This window comes from Gekko japonicus, unplaced genomic scaffold, assembly GCF_001447785.1.
Source record: "Gekko japonicus isolate JY-2015 unplaced genomic scaffold, Gekko_japonicus_V1.1 scaffold2757, whole genome shotgun sequence".
In the NCBI taxonomy this organism is placed as follows: Eukaryota; Metazoa; Chordata; class Lepidosauria; order Squamata; family Gekkonidae; genus Gekko; species Gekko japonicus.
The window spans coordinates 172173-188433 of NW_015173758.1; the positions used below are offsets into that span (position 1 = coordinate 172173).

The 16261-nt window shown below is 40.6% G+C and overlaps 1 protein-coding gene across 1 annotated transcript in view; it reads left to right on the plus strand.

Annotated features, from left to right (window-relative positions):
* The window catches only part of CFAP69 (cilia and flagella associated protein 69), a 57864-nt gene that overhangs the window by 25025 nt on the left and 16578 nt on the right, over nucleotides 1-16261 (plus strand). Inside the window, exons 10-17 of the mRNA XM_015423503.1 lie at nucleotides 553-601; nucleotides 1978-2099; nucleotides 3432-3648; nucleotides 6633-6797; nucleotides 10737-10849; nucleotides 11455-11573; nucleotides 13548-13629; nucleotides 14572-14764. Coding sequence (XP_015278989.1) covers nucleotides 553-601; nucleotides 1978-2099; nucleotides 3432-3648; nucleotides 6633-6797; nucleotides 10737-10849; nucleotides 11455-11573; nucleotides 13548-13629; nucleotides 14572-14764 — 1060 coding nt within the window. The remainder of the gene's footprint in view (nucleotides 1-552; nucleotides 602-1977; nucleotides 2100-3431; nucleotides 3649-6632; nucleotides 6798-10736; nucleotides 10850-11454; nucleotides 11574-13547; nucleotides 13630-14571; nucleotides 14765-16261) is intronic.

The window sequence follows — 16261 nt, forward strand, 5'->3', positions numbered from 1 at the left end:
AAGTAAAATGAATGAAACCAGCCCACCAGGCAGACAGCATTCAGCTAAGACTTTCCAGTGCCTTCTAAAATACTTCAGGCAGCAATATGAAACAAAAAACAGAAATGATTTTTGGGCCTCTGGCAAAGTGAGGATGCTACCACTGAAAATGTCTTGCTTCTTTACATCATTTTTTAACCCTCATACTGTGGTGCCCAAAGTATACAGCATACAGAGGACATCATATGGACCTTTGTGTATGGGCTCATGCCAGTTTCCCAGTGCCAAATGTTTAGGAACACTTTGAGATAACTGTTCATGAATCTGTATTCATTTGCCAGTTTTAAAAAGCCAGTCACATCATAACAGGTTCTTATGACATTGAGTACCGCTTACTTTGTTCAGTTTCTTCTGCTAAAATATACAGGCTTATGCCCCTGTAAGCCGCCCTGAGCCCGCTTGCGGGGAGGGCGGGGTAAAAATACCTAAATAAATAAATAAATAAATAAGTAAAGCAGTAACATTCATTATGTAATTGTGCACTACTGTTTTACTGTATTCTGTAATTTTTAGGAAACTGGATTTGCCAAGCAGTTAATACTCTTTGCCACTTTTGTTGAAGGTAAGTAATCTAGTTTATTAGTAACTGAAAACTGCATAATACATTTGAAGTTTCTTTGAGAAAGTAAACAGGCATGTAGACAACGGTGACCTGTATACCTGGACTTTCAAAAGGCTTTTGGCAAGGTACCTCACCAAAGACTCCTGAGTAAACTTAGCAGTCATGGGATAAGAGAATGGGTTCTCTTATGGATTAAAAACTGGTTAAATAACAGGAAGCAAAGAGTAGGAATCAATGGACAGTTTTCACAATGGAGGGAAGTAAGCAGTGGGGTCCCACAAGGATCGGTACTGGAGCCAGTACTATTTAATTTATTCATCAGTGATCTGGGGTTGAGTAGTGCTAGTGGCCAAGTTTGCAGATTACACAAAATCATTCAGGATGGGGAAAACCAAGGCTGAGTGTGAAGGGCTCCAAGAGGACCTCCACAAACTGGGTGAGTGGGCAACAACGTGGCAAATGAAGTTAAGTGTTGGTAAGTGTAAGGTGATGCGCCATTAGTTCAACTTCAAATATAAGCTAATGGGGTCTGAACTTGCTGAGAGTGAGAGGGAAAAAGATCTTGGGGTTATAGTGGATAGCTCAATGAAAGTGTCAACCCAGTGTGCTGCAGTGATGAAAAAGGGAAACTCTATATTAGGGATTATTAGGAAAGAGATTCAGAATAAAATGGCTGATATTGTAATGCACCTGTATAGGTCTATGGTGCAGCTTCACTTGGAATACTGTGTACCGTTCTGGTCACCATATCTCCAAAAGGACATTGCAGAGAAGGAAAAAGTATGGAGGCGGGCAACCAAGATGATTAGGGTGTTGGAGCACATTCCCTATGAAGACTGGGACTTTTCAGATGAGAAAAGAGTTGACTAAGGGGGGACATGATAGAGGTTTCTAAAATTATGCATGGGGTAGAGAGAGTTGACAAAGAGAACTTTTTCTCCCTCTCCCAAAATACTAGTACTCGAGGGCATACAATGAAGCTGATGGGCAATAGGTTTAGAATGAAAGGAAATACTACTTTACACAGAGAGGGTTAATAAAATGTAGAATTCACTGCCAGAGGATGTAGTGATGGCCACAGGAATAAACAGCTTTAAAGAGGGATTAGATAGATTCATGGAGAATAAATCTATCAAATGGCTACTAGTCATGGTGACTGAGGGGAACCTCCACCTTCAGAGGAACTAAGCCTCTGAATCCCAGAGCTAGGAGGCAATATCAGGGGAAGGCCTCAGTCTCTTTGCCCTGTTGTTGGCCTTCCAGAGGAACTGGTTGGCCAGAAAGGGTGCTGGACTAGATGGACTGTTGGTCTGATCCAACAGAGCTCTTCTTATGTTCTTAGATTGTTTGTTATGTAACTTTCATTTCATTTACAGTGAAAAGCCATAATCCTTTGGTAAAAGGCCTCAAACTCATTTACACCAATGAAGATTTTGAGTTGAAAAAGCTGCTGCTTAACATGCTTACTGTACTAGCAAAAGATTTATGTACTGTGCAGGTATGAAATAACAGAATGCAATAATTTAATCTTTAATCATTTTAAATTATCACTTCAGTTGATGTGTTTACATAGTTGTCTAACAGTGAAGTCCTAAGCAGAGTTACAGTCTTCTAAGCCTGTTGATTTTGATGGATTTAGAAAGGTATTACTCTGTTTAGGATTGTACTGTCAGCGTATTTGTGTGAAGGTTATTATCGCACAGTGGTGTGTAGGCTGAAACTAACTGCAGTTTTATCATTAGAATTTAATTATGATTAACAGACACTCCAAGTCTGGGCTGTGTAAGATTACCCATTTGTTACAAGAAGGCAAGGAAGCAATCCAGCTACAGCATGAAGTGGGATTTTGAGTTCAGCCCAGTTTCAGAAATGTAGAAGGTTTTGTTGTTTTTCAGTTTTTTAAATGGCAGGACTTAATCATATAATTTACATGAACACATGCCATTAAATTGCCACAATACAATCCAACATTACATTTTTGCATACTTTTTGGCATATTTGTCTGCTATGCAACCTCTTCCTCCTCCTTTGCAGCATATTTTGTCCCTTCAAAGAACCAACAAATTATTTAAGCCTCTAAGTAGAAAATTTGTTCCACTGGAACAAGCTAAAGGTACTTCAAATTTCCAGTAGAAGTGTTCAGCTTTTGTTTTCACTGTTGGTGTTCTAATACTGAAAGCAAAAGGCAAGAAACTCTCATATGGTACAGAGTACAGAGCAGCAACATTTAATATGTTTTGGTCAAAGACTATCAACTCAATCATAGGATCACAGCTAAAATGTAATATTTGTTTTCTGCTATAATCACTAAATAATTTAGATATTTATATTCCATTTTTCTCCCCAAAGAGTCTTACAGTATCATCTTCTTTCCTTTTGTTTTTATTTTCGCAGAACCCTGTGAGGTAGGTTAGGCTAGCTGGAAAAGTATGACTGGCCCAGGGTCACCCAGCAAGCTTCCCTAGCAGAGTGGGGATTCAAAACCATATCTCCCAGATGGTAGTCCAGCACTCTTAACTACTACGGCACGCTGGCTGTCATAATATTCTTCAATACACTCTTGACAGCCATTTGCTATGACAACATAGTAGGATGACCATTTTTATGTCATTCGTTGCTGTATCCAGTGCTGTAAACATGCTTCCCAATGAGAGGTTTAGAGGAATGCAGGCACTGTTTCTTGTACCCAACATGTCACCCCAAAATGTAAATCCCAAAGACAAACTATCAAAATGAACAAGAAAATTCTAAGAGCAAGTTTGTTTCACTGCCATAAATTACAGTTGTTGATTGTCCTTTTTTTCATGTGTAACCATCTTTCAATCTTTAGCTGCTACATGACGGTAGAGTTATGCTGGCATTGTTTTATTATGTAAAACAACATGAAAAGCCAGGAGTTCTCGACTGGTCTGAAGCCCAGCATGAAGAATTACAGCTTCATGCAATTGCTACCTTAGCTACAGTGGCTCCTCTACTGGTAGAAGATTACATGATGTGCCAAGGAAACACTCGCCTTCTCATGTTTCTAGAATGGTGTACAAGTAATGGTGAGCAACTTTTAATTATAAACAGAAGGTGTAAATACACAATTAAATTCAGTTGAAAAGGATGTTGTGTTGATATGACACTGCTCCATGTGTTTTCCAATTTATGGTTATTACAGAAAAAAATTATTGTGTGATATGAAAGTTGGTCATCTAGGTTCATCATTAGGCTATGGCCTCACAGGACTGGATAAGTTCTGTTAAAGCACATAAATGATCCAGTAATTGTTAAGTTAAAAGATGAGAGCTAGCTTGTTCTATTAGTAAGTGTTATATAGTGCCATTGCTGTTCAGTGTGCTTTACAGGATCTCTGTCACATTCTTAATAGCTATTGCACAATTCTGGTGGCTACTGTTAGGACACTCACCCATTTTGGGATATATGATGAACCATTGATTCAGTCATGAAAAGGCGCTGTTCTGTGTGTAGTGCCACATATGAGTTCTGCACTGATATAGAAGGCATCTCCAGAAGATCCTAGAGCTCTAGCCAAAGAATTGATGCTTGGTTCTTCTCTGCAAAGGGAGGGTAATATCTTGCTATACATGCATGAAGGACAGGTATATCTTTCTTTCTGCTTGGTAACACAATAAACAGTTTCATGACAGTTCTTTTTTTCTTCAGCACTAGCAATTAGAATGTCTATTTCTCAGTAGCCTTTGTCCTCTTCCTATACTAAAGTTATATATATATGCCCCCCTCTACTATTGCTTCTCTACCTTTGCTAGACTTATTGAAAAACACTGCAAGAATTCCCAGTGTCAAGTTAGCACAGCATCCTGTGTTGCAGCATTCTCAGATCAAGAAATAAACAGCATGCTCTTTTCTAATAAATCACCAGTAGGATTCATCTCATTGCAACAACAGTCTCCACATTGGCAAAAAGCTCTCCAGTATTATCCACTAGATGACTAGAGGATCATTTTACAATTAGGATGAAAGAGACTGGTACTGTTCTTTGACTCCAACAAAGGTCACTCATTCTACAGCGCACCTTCCTATACCTTGCATGCTGATTAGGAAGTGTGGTCCAGCACCTGAGGTCCAAATTACCTCATTGCCAGTACCTACCACTGAGTTCCCTCTAAGCTGTGCTGGGGGTGCTGGTGCACAAAATTTTAGCTCCAGCTCAGGGATTTTAAGCTTCTGGTCACACTAAGGCATTTCCCCCTCCATAAAAACAATGGAGGATAAGGGCACATCCTTCTGAGGCCCATAGAATTGGATCCCCTGGTCCAATCCTTTTGAAACTTGGGGGGGGGGGGTTGAGAAAAGGCACCAGCAGCTATGCCACAAAATTGGTGCCTCTACCTAAAAAACGTGCATGCCCCCGAGCCCCAGATACCCCCAGATTGATTCTTCTTGATTTATTTATTAGATTTTTACCCCACCCTCCCAGCAAAGCCGGCTCAGCAAAGCCAGACTATAATGGTTCCCATAGGCTATAATGCAGCTGGAAGAAAATAGATTTATTTATTTTTTGCACACCTGTTATGCTTTTCAGTATGATTTGTAAGCTGCCTTGAGTCGCAGGAAAAGTGGATATAAATATTTGAATAAATAAGTAGTTTGGGCAGGTTGATAACATTTAAGCAACTTCCTGTTTGTTAGGTTAGGCAGGGTTCTGACAGTGATTGTTCCTCCTCTGTTATACTTGACCTGTAATTTGTCATATTTCACTAAAAAAACCCAAAAAACCCAACGTAGACTGCAATAGTTTTCACCTGGTGCTGGTATGTTTTCTAACGCTCGGTGCAGGGAAACAGTCCAAGGCCAGGTCTACCAATATAGTGGACTGGGGGAGGTAGGCCTGTTCACTGGAGGCCCAGTCTACCAATATAGTGGAAAGGGGAGGATAAACCTGTTCTTCGGAGGTCAGGCCTACCAATATAATGGAAAGGGAAGGGTTCTCCAGAGACCAGGTCTACCAATATAGTGGACAGTGGAGGGTAGACCTGTTCTCCAGTGGCCTGGTCTACCCCCATAGAGGACAACATTTTCTGTAATGAAATTTTACTTGATTCTGTTTTCTCTAATAATGTTTAAATTATTCTTAAAATATAGTTTAAAATAATTCATTCTGAGATTTTTACAAAGTTATGGGAATACTCTAAAAAACTAATTTATGTGATAATCAAATGTAGTCTCTCTCATGACTTTAATGCTACTAGGTTTTTTCACTCACGAGGTAGAATTTTTGTTCACAACTCTGTGGAGCTTAGAGGGAACATTGGCAAGGATAGAGGTTGGGGGCCATGGAGGAGCACGTTGCCAGCCCAAGGCCATCAAGAAGAGGCAACTCACCTGCTGCTCTCCTGTTGTTCCCGCAGACCCATAGTCCTGCGCTGAGGTAAAAGCCTCTGTGCTGAGAGTGGAAAATCTGTTCACTAGCACACCCTAGTGCAGCTTAGGGGGAACTCTGGTTGCTGTGTCAAGGATGCTGAACTACAAACACAGCTGCTTAAAAATTCACTTTAGTGTTTTTCACAAGACAGCTAGAATCATTTGCCCAGATACCTGGAGAGGTAGCTTCAGAGACAAAGCAAAGGTCTATTCCTTGACACACATTCAGAAACTGTACTGAATTAACGTGCAGGTTTAGTACCTTCTGTAGAAATTACTGAATTATCTGTTTAACTGTTGTAAATGTATTTGTGTAACTGTGTCAAATTTCTGAATTGAAGGAGACAATAATTCCTTTAATACTTAAAATGCAATTAATGTGTGCTTAATATTTTAGTGTCTCATGGGTTTAGTGTCTCTTAATTTATTCCACAATAAATTTGTTAGCCTTTACGATGCCACAAGATTCTTGGTTATCTTTGCTACAGCAGATTAACACAGTTTCACCTTTGAAATTTGAAATATCAAAGTGTGCAACATTCTTTAAATCACTTTTTTGCAAAAAGGTTTTACAGTGTTCCAGTTGCTGGAGTTTGAACATACACTGTGTTGCAAAAGATGTTTGGCTTTGGTCTGTTTACAGATCCCTTTGTTGGTCAAGGCAACAGTTTCCATGGTACAGGTGGTCGTGGCAACAAACTTTCACAGATGCGCTACTGCTTAAGAGTATTGAGTTCTGTTGTGTCCCTTTGTGATGAGGCCGTGAATCTTGATCTTTGTGATCAGGGAGCAATTAATCAACTGTTGGGTAAAGTATAGCTTTGCTTTGTTAGCTGATTATGCCTGGATTTCTGACCTTCATTGTTCCATATTTCACTTTTATTATGTTCTGAAGTGTTAGTCTTTAAGTGCTACCTGACATTTTTTTGTAATAAACTCTATTTACCTTTATAGACAACATTATACACATTGCTGCAACATGTCCAGTAACAGTGCAGATTCTTGCCAGGCAAATGGGAACCTATTCCTTTGTCCAAGATATCTCCAGACTCATCTGTGTTCTTTTTGTTTACACTTTAAAAGCATGATCCAATATGATAAATCATAACAGTCGGTGTGGGGCCAATTCTTCAGATTCCTCCTCATCTAAGGCGGTGGTAGCTGGCTGGCCCACGATACTAATCTATTTTAACATTATTATTATTATTATTATTATTATTATTATTATTATTATTATTATTATTATTATTATTATTATTATTATTATTATTATTATTATTATTATTATTATTATTATTATTATTATTATTATTATTATTATTTCACTTTTAATAACCAAAGACAGTCCACAAGGCACAAGAACTACAAAAAGCAATTCTACAAGGATGAAAATATAGGCAGCTCTGAAGCTTGTTCATACATCAGCTTTATTTTCAGAACTTGCATGGATGGTCCACTCAGGAGCACTCCTGCAAAATAATTGAACCCACTTAGTCTGGGAAGGATTCAAATAGGTTGGGCCCCTTGGCCTCCCCTTCTCCAGGGCATGGTCTGATTTTAAGGCCCTGAATTCCCTATGCTGGAACAGCTGCAATTTCCTCTGACGATAAGGCTATCTTCTTGGTGTCATCGATGCAAGGCTTGCCTGAATTAAATACTTTTTAGCTCAGTCCATGATATAGGCTCCTGCAAAAAGAAAATGTCATCAATTCCCCACCCCACAGCCCTCTGTACCCGGACTCCGGTGAGGAACCGACTTTTCCGTCAAAGGGGTTCAGGGTGAGTCCACTCTATCCAGCCAGGAGGGTGAGACAAAATCAGGATGCAAACAGTTCTGAGTAGGTTTGGAATTCCCTCCGCCCTTTTCCTTTCCAGTTTCTTCCTCCTCAGGAGTAGGGGATCCACGTGCAGCATCTCCCTCCATAGAATCAGGCCATGCCTGGAGCATTGTGTTTATGATGCAATGTATTAGCATATATATGCCCTCAATGAAGGCAGCCATTCATAGAAACTTTCTCAGAGCAGGTTGAATGGTAAATCCACTCAGCTTCAGCATTTCTTCCCCCATCAATTGGACTGTATCTCTCCCCTTGTCCCAGAGTCAAACCAGCCAGGTGAGAATAGACTCGCTTCTCTTCTGCTACTGCTATTGTGATGCAGTCAGCTCCTGGCTGGTATTATCTTTCTATGGCTGCGGTCACACGGAGCATTAGCCACGCTAGAGCGATAGAAGACAGGCGGAGTTTCCGGGCGCGATCTCACCGGCACATCTGGGAAGCGTAGCACTTCCGTGGCTCAACTGAGGCTTCCCGCCGAAAACACGCAGCAAAAAACTAGTACCTCGGAGGTACTAGTTTCCGGAAACTGCGGGGCAAGGGCAGGCGTCTGATCGCGTTTCCGGAGGCATCCGGCGCCCACCCATGTCCCCTTGCGAAAAAGTTTTTTTCCCCCCCCACGTCTCCATGGATGCGCACAAGCACCCAACGGAGCATGCGCAGTCGCGGTGTACACACACAAAAAACCATCCAGTTTGCCGCACCGCGCGCTTCTTTTTTGCACGCGGGATTGTCTTGCGATCAGCACCTCTCCCTTCCCACGGAACCTCCACAGTACCTCAACGGGAGGTCTGATCTCTTTACCACGCGTTAGTTTGCCCCGGGGCAAACTACTCCCCCCCTCCCCCCCCCCCCCGCAGTTTCCTGCCCGTGTGACCGGGGCCATAGTCTGCAATGTATCTACCATGGATGCATTCCTCCTGACCATTTTCTGGCGGGCTTTTCTCTTCAGAGAGCTCGCCAGCACTCACAAATCTCTTTCATTCCCAAGTTCTACTTCTAATTTTTGTGCTTTCTCCCTCCATTCTAATTCCCTCTGCACAGCTGTTCTTAGACCTGTGACTAGAAGCCCCGTCAGCTGACCAGCACTCTGCTTCTTCTCTACGGCAGCTGCCAAATCAGCTGGGGTGCAGTTTTTCTCCACTTCTGACCAAGCCACCAGTCCACTCAGGACCGCCAAATATTTTGTAACTAAGCCCCGCATGTCCTGCTGGGGGCAGCTGGGGAGGTGACTCTCCAATGCAGCCTCCCCCTCAAATGGTTTATGACTGAACCCCACATGCCCTGCTGGGGCTAGCCGAGGAGCTGACTTTCCAATGCAGCCTCCCTACCCTCCTTCCCTCAGAGTCTCAGCATATTGGTTCTTGTGGGATCCCGCCAACTACACCACTGTTTGGGGCTCTGGCCAGGAGCTCCAAGTTTGCTTACAAGGAGATTTTAGTAAGCAACGATGTAGCTTACAGAAACAGCAGGCTAAGCTCCCATCCGCTGGATCTTAAACACACACACATATAGCGAAGCTTTCCAGAATCTGAGGCAAGATACATAGCTAAAAGTAAGCATCTTCTGTCCTAAGTCCTGGCTACCAGTCAAGAAATCATTAATGAAGCTATCCCAAACAGTGAGTTGTGCCAGGCCATCTCGCACCTGGCATCTAGTGGTGAGAGAAAACAAACCAGGCTTTGAATATAAGAGCTGCTAACAAGCATGAGAGAGAGGAATATTCTCTTGGGAGCAACCTGATGGCCATCCCCTCACAAAACTCAAGGCTACTAAAGGTGAACCACCAGCCTGTAACAAAGATGTAGTTACAAAGGCAATGGGGGGGGGGGTGTTAATTCTGACTAGCTGTTAATTTTATGATATCTAATTCTGATTGATTGGAGTATTGGATCAATGGAACTTTTAATTTCTCCATACTTAGATTCTTGTTCTGTGTCTTTTTATCCTGTTCAGTTCTGCCTTGTTCAAGTCCATTGTAGCTCACTTTGCAGGCCTGAGAATAAAACAGCCAAATAACCTCCACTCCCCCATGTCACGACCCCGCCCTTCTGTCTCTGTGCTACCTCTCTCTCTCAGGGCTGCCTCAGAGACTCCAGGCAATATTTCTTTAAACCAGGGTCGTTCCAACCAGCACAGTAGTGACAAAGGAAAATTAACAACTTGTGGTTCTTAAGCTCTAACTGGTACCGAAGGCATGGTACATGGGTCAGTGACTCAATCCAATTTATAAAAACAAGTTTATTATAAAGGCAATAAAAAGATAAAACAAACCAGTAGGGGAAAAGGGAGTGTACAGAGAACAAAACAAATCCTAACTCACTATCTAAGTTACTTGACCTGAGCAGATAGCTCTAAGCGTGCTTAAAACATTAGCACTCTTGCAATATTTTGTTTATTTAACAGTGTCTGATAACTGACACTTCTTGCTCTGAATTATTGCACCAAAATGTCTGTGCTGTTGCAATCTTGAGTATGCTGTTCAGGTGTGTATCTTGTAAGCTGCAAACCTACGATGACACAGCAGCAGCAGCATAACTGGAAGAAGAAGCAGAAGACAGCCAGTTCCACTGCGGGCCTGATAGAAGCCCTCCGGGGGCCTGATCTGGCCCCTGGGCCACATGTTTGACACTCCTGCTCTAGGGCCTCATTCCACCAGTCAGCTACAATCCAAGTAACCCCATACATTGAAGAGCTTTTGACATTCTAAATAATTTTTATTTCCACACCAGGTATGTTTTGACACTTGGGGAGGGGGGCAGCTTGCAAGGCACTGGTGGGGGGCAAACACTGAGTATGTCAAAGCCCTACATGCACGTAAGCTAGTTCTGTGGACTTTGACCAAACTCTGTAAAACTAACTTTTTTTCTAGTGAATAAAAGTTTATATCATCTGCTTGTATATTCTACTAGGCACCTTACAGTATACAGCAAAAAATTACAAAGAAGAAGCAATTGTGTTGGAAATTCAGACTGATATTTTACTTATCTTGTCAACCCTTTGTGAAAATGATCCTCATAGAAAGGTTTGTGTTCTCACCTTATCATTCAAACATGAGACATTCTCATGTAAACGTTTTGTTTATAGTTTTCCTTCTGTGGATCATGTGCTCTGCTTCCTTAAAATCTTCTGTTATCTCACAAGTGGCTAATATCTCTCAGTGGTTGGGAGTGGCAGAAAAGTGGCTGTTTATGAGATAATACTCAAAAGATATAAAAGCCAAGCCCACAGCAAGGGCACAACTTCTTCCCTTTGGCAAGGAACGACCACTGTGAATCTGACATGCCCAAATTCTCCCCTTTGTGAAAGTGTGGGGAAAGGCAGGAAAGGTGAGCCTGTGCTTTATACTTTTCAAATCTTGCTTGCTTGCTTGCTTCTGTAAAGACTGTTTGTTTTAAGGGAGCTCAATATACTTCAAGACTAGCAGAGCTAAGACTCTTTTTCACATCATGGGTGTAACATTTAACTTGGCCTTGAGTCTCAGTTCAATAAAAACCAAAAACAAATGACTGTGACGATGATAATGATTATAATGTAACTTGGTGCATTATTATTATTATTATTATTATTATTATTATTATTATTATTATTATGTTCTTCCAAATTAATCGGATTTGACTCATCATACAGGAACTCTTAGGATGGGAAGGTGTGGATACACTTATTCCATTTATGAAGTTGGATGCAAAGAAATTCTATGGTGGACTGGGTCATAATCGTCTCCTCTTTAGCACCTTAGACTGTTTATGGTAAATACAACAATTTAAAAATATATATGTTGAAAAAAATTATGGGAAAGTATTGAAATGGGCTACTACCATTTTCTGTTAAAGAGGATGTTGAACAGAGTGGGAGAGAACTAAATGTACAATGCCGGTGTGGTGTAGCAGTTGGAGTGTCAGATTAGGATCTGCTAAACGCAGGTCTGAATCCCTGCACTGCGTGGAAGCTCACTGGGTAACCTTGAGCCAGTCACATACTCTCAGCTGAACTTGGCCATTTGTAATGTGATGGCATTCTTCTTTACAAACTTTTAAATATCTGTTCTAGCCATTCAACTGCAAACCTGAAAAATGATAACAATATAGACGCTGGCTTATTTAATTTTTTTTTTGTTTTTATCAACAAATAAATACTTCTTCCTTCAAAACCATCTTTATTCTGTGAATGAGCTCACATCTCTTGATTTTTGCCACTTTGTAACTGGGGATCAGAATGGTCACTTTGCAACATTCACCTTTTGTTTTATAGCCACTGATTGTGTGACTGGGTTCAGCATGTTCACTTAGTCATTGTATGCCTGGTGAAGCTCACAAATATGGGTGACTAAACTTTACTGACCAAGTTTCCTAAGTAAATTTCATTGTGGTGAAACTGTAGAAAGACACCTTGGACAAAAATCAAGTGCATATATCTAAATCCAAGATAAGTCTCCCCAAAAGTAAAAAATGTATGCACTTATTACTGCAGAAAAGCTCAACCAGTGCACTGTTATCATAAAGGTAAAGGTTCCCTTGCTCGAAAGCCAGTCGAATCCGACTCTAGGGTTATGGTGCACATCTCCATTTCAAAGCCGAAGAGCCAGCGCTGTCCGAAGACGCTTCCGTGGTCATGTGGCCAGCATGACTAAACGCCAAGGCGCACGGAACACTGTTACCTTCCCACCGAAGTGGTACCTATTTATCTACTTGCAATTTCTTGCTTTCGAACTGCTAGGTTGCCAGGAGCTGGAACTAGAGATGGGAGCTCACTCCATCATGCTGCACCCGGGTCTCGAACTGCTGAACTACTGACCTTCCACAGCCTGCAGTTCAGCGTCTTAACCACTTGAGCCACCGCAGCTCCTATTATCCTGTTATCATACTGTTAGATAAAATACTAAATAAATAAATAAAGGTATATTATTTAGTCTTTCACAAAAGATTGCAAGTCAGAGATTCTCTAGTAGACTTTTAGCCACCAAGCCTCTACAATACAAGCCCACGAGACTTGAAACATATAAACATGTAGGCCAACTCAGTACTGTTGAAGCAAAACTGTTCTTACTGTCTCATCCCATGGTACCGCTTTGTATAATTTTTTTCCAGTCCTGGAAGTATGATCCATTATCAAAGAACCCAGAAGATATGTATCTGTCACAACTTCAAAAAGGCAAAGTTCTTTTTAGTGCAAAGATGTGTCAAGTATTTACATTGCTTTACTAAAGCCATATATAGATCCTTGCAATAAAATAAAAATATATCCAACTATTTGCATACTATAGTTGATATACATCTTCCATTTTTGATTATTCAGATATTGATTCCCTTGTTAAATGATCCTACAGTGAATGAAATATGTTCGTTAGACAGCAACACTTTTTGTTGTAATAGAAAAGAGGATTGAAATTCTGAAGCCAAGTGTTCACCAGTTCAAGACATGATAACATACAGCGCCATCCTAAGCAAAGTTACACCCTTCTAAGTCCACTGAAATCAATGGGCTTAGAAGGCTATAATTGCATTTTTAGTGTCAGCCAGAGCACTTCCTGAGCATACACTAAAATACTTAGGTATTATATAAAACAAAAATTTAGAAAATAAAATGATAGAAAACTTCTATAATGCCGACTTCAAAACGTAGACAGAAAAATATGTGTTTTGTGTACTTCCCCCTCCTTTTACAATATATTTAAATTATGCATTTAAATGATTTTTGAGTGGAAGCTGAACTCTTTATTTAAGGTGCTGTGTCATGGGCTGTACCATTTTAGAGGACTATTTTCTTGAAAAGGAGGGTCTTTTCCTCCTCTTGGATTTACTGGTGGTGAGTATTATCATTTGGAATATGAGCTGTACTAAATGTATGAATAATATTTTGTCATTGGCTCTTCTCAGGATTCAAGGTTTCAGTTATATATCCATTGTTGTGATACTGCACGTTAGGAATTACATCACTATATCTAATGTGTACCTATGATGCTTGCAAAACGACACTGCATTTCCAAAGGCTGTGAATGCACTGAGAAAGAGAGATCCAGTTATCCCAGGTGCAAAATGTAACATTTCACTGTGATGATACAGGATCCTCCCAACAAGAGTGATATCTTGAGGAAATAGTATTTGAGTCCAGCAGCACCTTAGGGACCTACAAGAGTTTCAGGGTACAAGCTCTCGAGAGTCAAAGTTCCCTTCATCAGACACAGTAGGACAGAAGTGGAGATCTGAGTCCTTTGACCCTAGTCAGAAGGTGGGAAAGGTGTTGTAAAGGATGCAGACTTGTCAATTTACTCCAGTGCAGCAATCTTGTACTGTAATTTCCCTTTGAAATTTCTTTGTTTGAGGACTGCCACTCTTTGGTCAGCAGCAGCATTGTACAGTTCTTCACTTCCATCAAACAAGACCCTGCCTGTAAGCATTCTAAATAGTAGCCTTATACAGATTGAGGAGAATGGGGGCCTAAGAAGCAGGATCATGTACAAACAAAATGCAAAAATTGCAGTCTCTATACAGACTGTTCGCAGAAGCAGCCTGCAAATTTCGACTATGACAATACGATTTAGAGCTTTCTGATCCATGTATTTATTAGGGAGTGCTCTATGTGTATGCAAAGCAGTTGACCCATGATGGGGGAGATCCATCTTTATCTCTGAATTTTACCCTCTGGGGTGTTCAGAGCTTGCATTTTCTCACACTAATTATGAACGTAAAATTTCTTGACAAATTGTAATATTTCACAATTCTCTCCTCATTTTAACCTTCTGTAAAGTTGAACCAAAGGAATGTTTGTAACCAAATTCTTGGGATACTCGTTGAATTTTGTGACAATCCTAAAGCTGCTTCTCATATCAATGTCTGGAGAGGGAAAAAAGAGCAAACAGCAGCAAATCTGTTAATAAATTTGTGGAGACAAGAAGAAGAGGAGTTAGGGGTGAAACATGACAAAGCTGGGAGAATTGTTGGTGAGTACTAGAATATCAAAGGCTCTTCAGCCTCACAATTGTAAATTTAGAGAACAGAGAACAGACATTTTTATTACAATATGCATTTTTTCAAAGTTTTTCCCAAAGTTAAGTAAACAGAAGCAGATGCTTCTGTGATTAGAAATGGCTTTATAGTTAAATGTTTGAGGACATGCAGCTGTACTGTTTGACAAGAATGGGAATGGCAAAATAAATCAAACGTCCCTGCTATAAATGATAAATTTGCAGGCTGGTGAGCACTAAAATACTTTGTTTCAAGCAGAATTCCCCCCCCCCCAGGTGATTTTTATTGCATTTTCTATAAACTACAAACTACAACGAAAAAATAGGGAGGGAACATCTACATCTAAGGAGAAAGGAAAGAAAACCACTACTAACTAAAACCCCAAGTACAGGAGATCATTACATCAGCTTATATAAGTGTTAGTCTAAAATGCTTGCATTACGTTGAACATAGTCGATTAAGCTAAAATATTTATCTTTTTAAGCATTTTAACTGTTTAAAGACAACCCCCCAGAGCATCATTTATATCACATGCTTTAAGGCACCATTCAAAGTCCTTCAGCCTTCACTTTGCTTTATCTTTTCTAATCCTCAATTGGTATTCTCGTTTAGGGGCAGCCACCCCCATTTCTGAAGCAGAATCCTCGTCGGAAGGCACAGAGTCCAGTTCACCACTAGTTTTGCTGCCATCTTCTTCTTTAGCGTCCTCAGCTGGTTCTCCCAGTTGCAATCTCAGGAACTCACGCGCTTTGGAAACAGAGTCAATTTTTTCTTTTTTGTCCTGCAGTTTGAAAATGACGACTTCAGGGGTTAACCATCTGTAGGAAATGCTCTTTGTTTGTAAAAACAGGATTAAGTCTTTATACTTCTTCCTCTTCTTCCTTATTTCAAATGGAATGTCTTTTAAAATCCTGATGGTGTTGCCTCCAATTTTCAGAGGTGTTCCTGTAGTTGCTTTCAGGATAGAATCCCTCACGTGTCTCTTGAAGAATCTAACCACTGTCTCCCCAGGCAGATTATTTTTCTTGATGTAAATGGAATAGGCCCTATAGACCACATCCATTTCGTTTATATGGTATTCCGCTTTTAAATCTGTAACTTGAGCTAATACATCTCTCAAAAGTTGTTTTAGATTCTCGTCTTTTACTTCAGGGACCCCTTGGAACCGGAGGACTAGGTTAGCTTTCTCCATTTGCAGTTGTAAAAGTTGAGATTCTTTCGAAGCTTGCTTCCTTTCCAGCATTTGCAGCTTTTTCTTGACTTTTTTAGAGTTTCCTTTACTTTCTCAACTGTTTACCTATTTCCTTTACTTTCTCAACTGTTTGCTCTGGGTTTTTTGTAGTTTCAGACAGTTGGAGCTGCTGAGTTGCAAAGTTCTGATTTAGAGTTGTCAGCTGCTGATGTTAGTCATCTGGTCCAGTAGAGGGCGCAAAGAGTCCACCAAAAGTTTAGAGAACTCAGTGGTCTCTTCC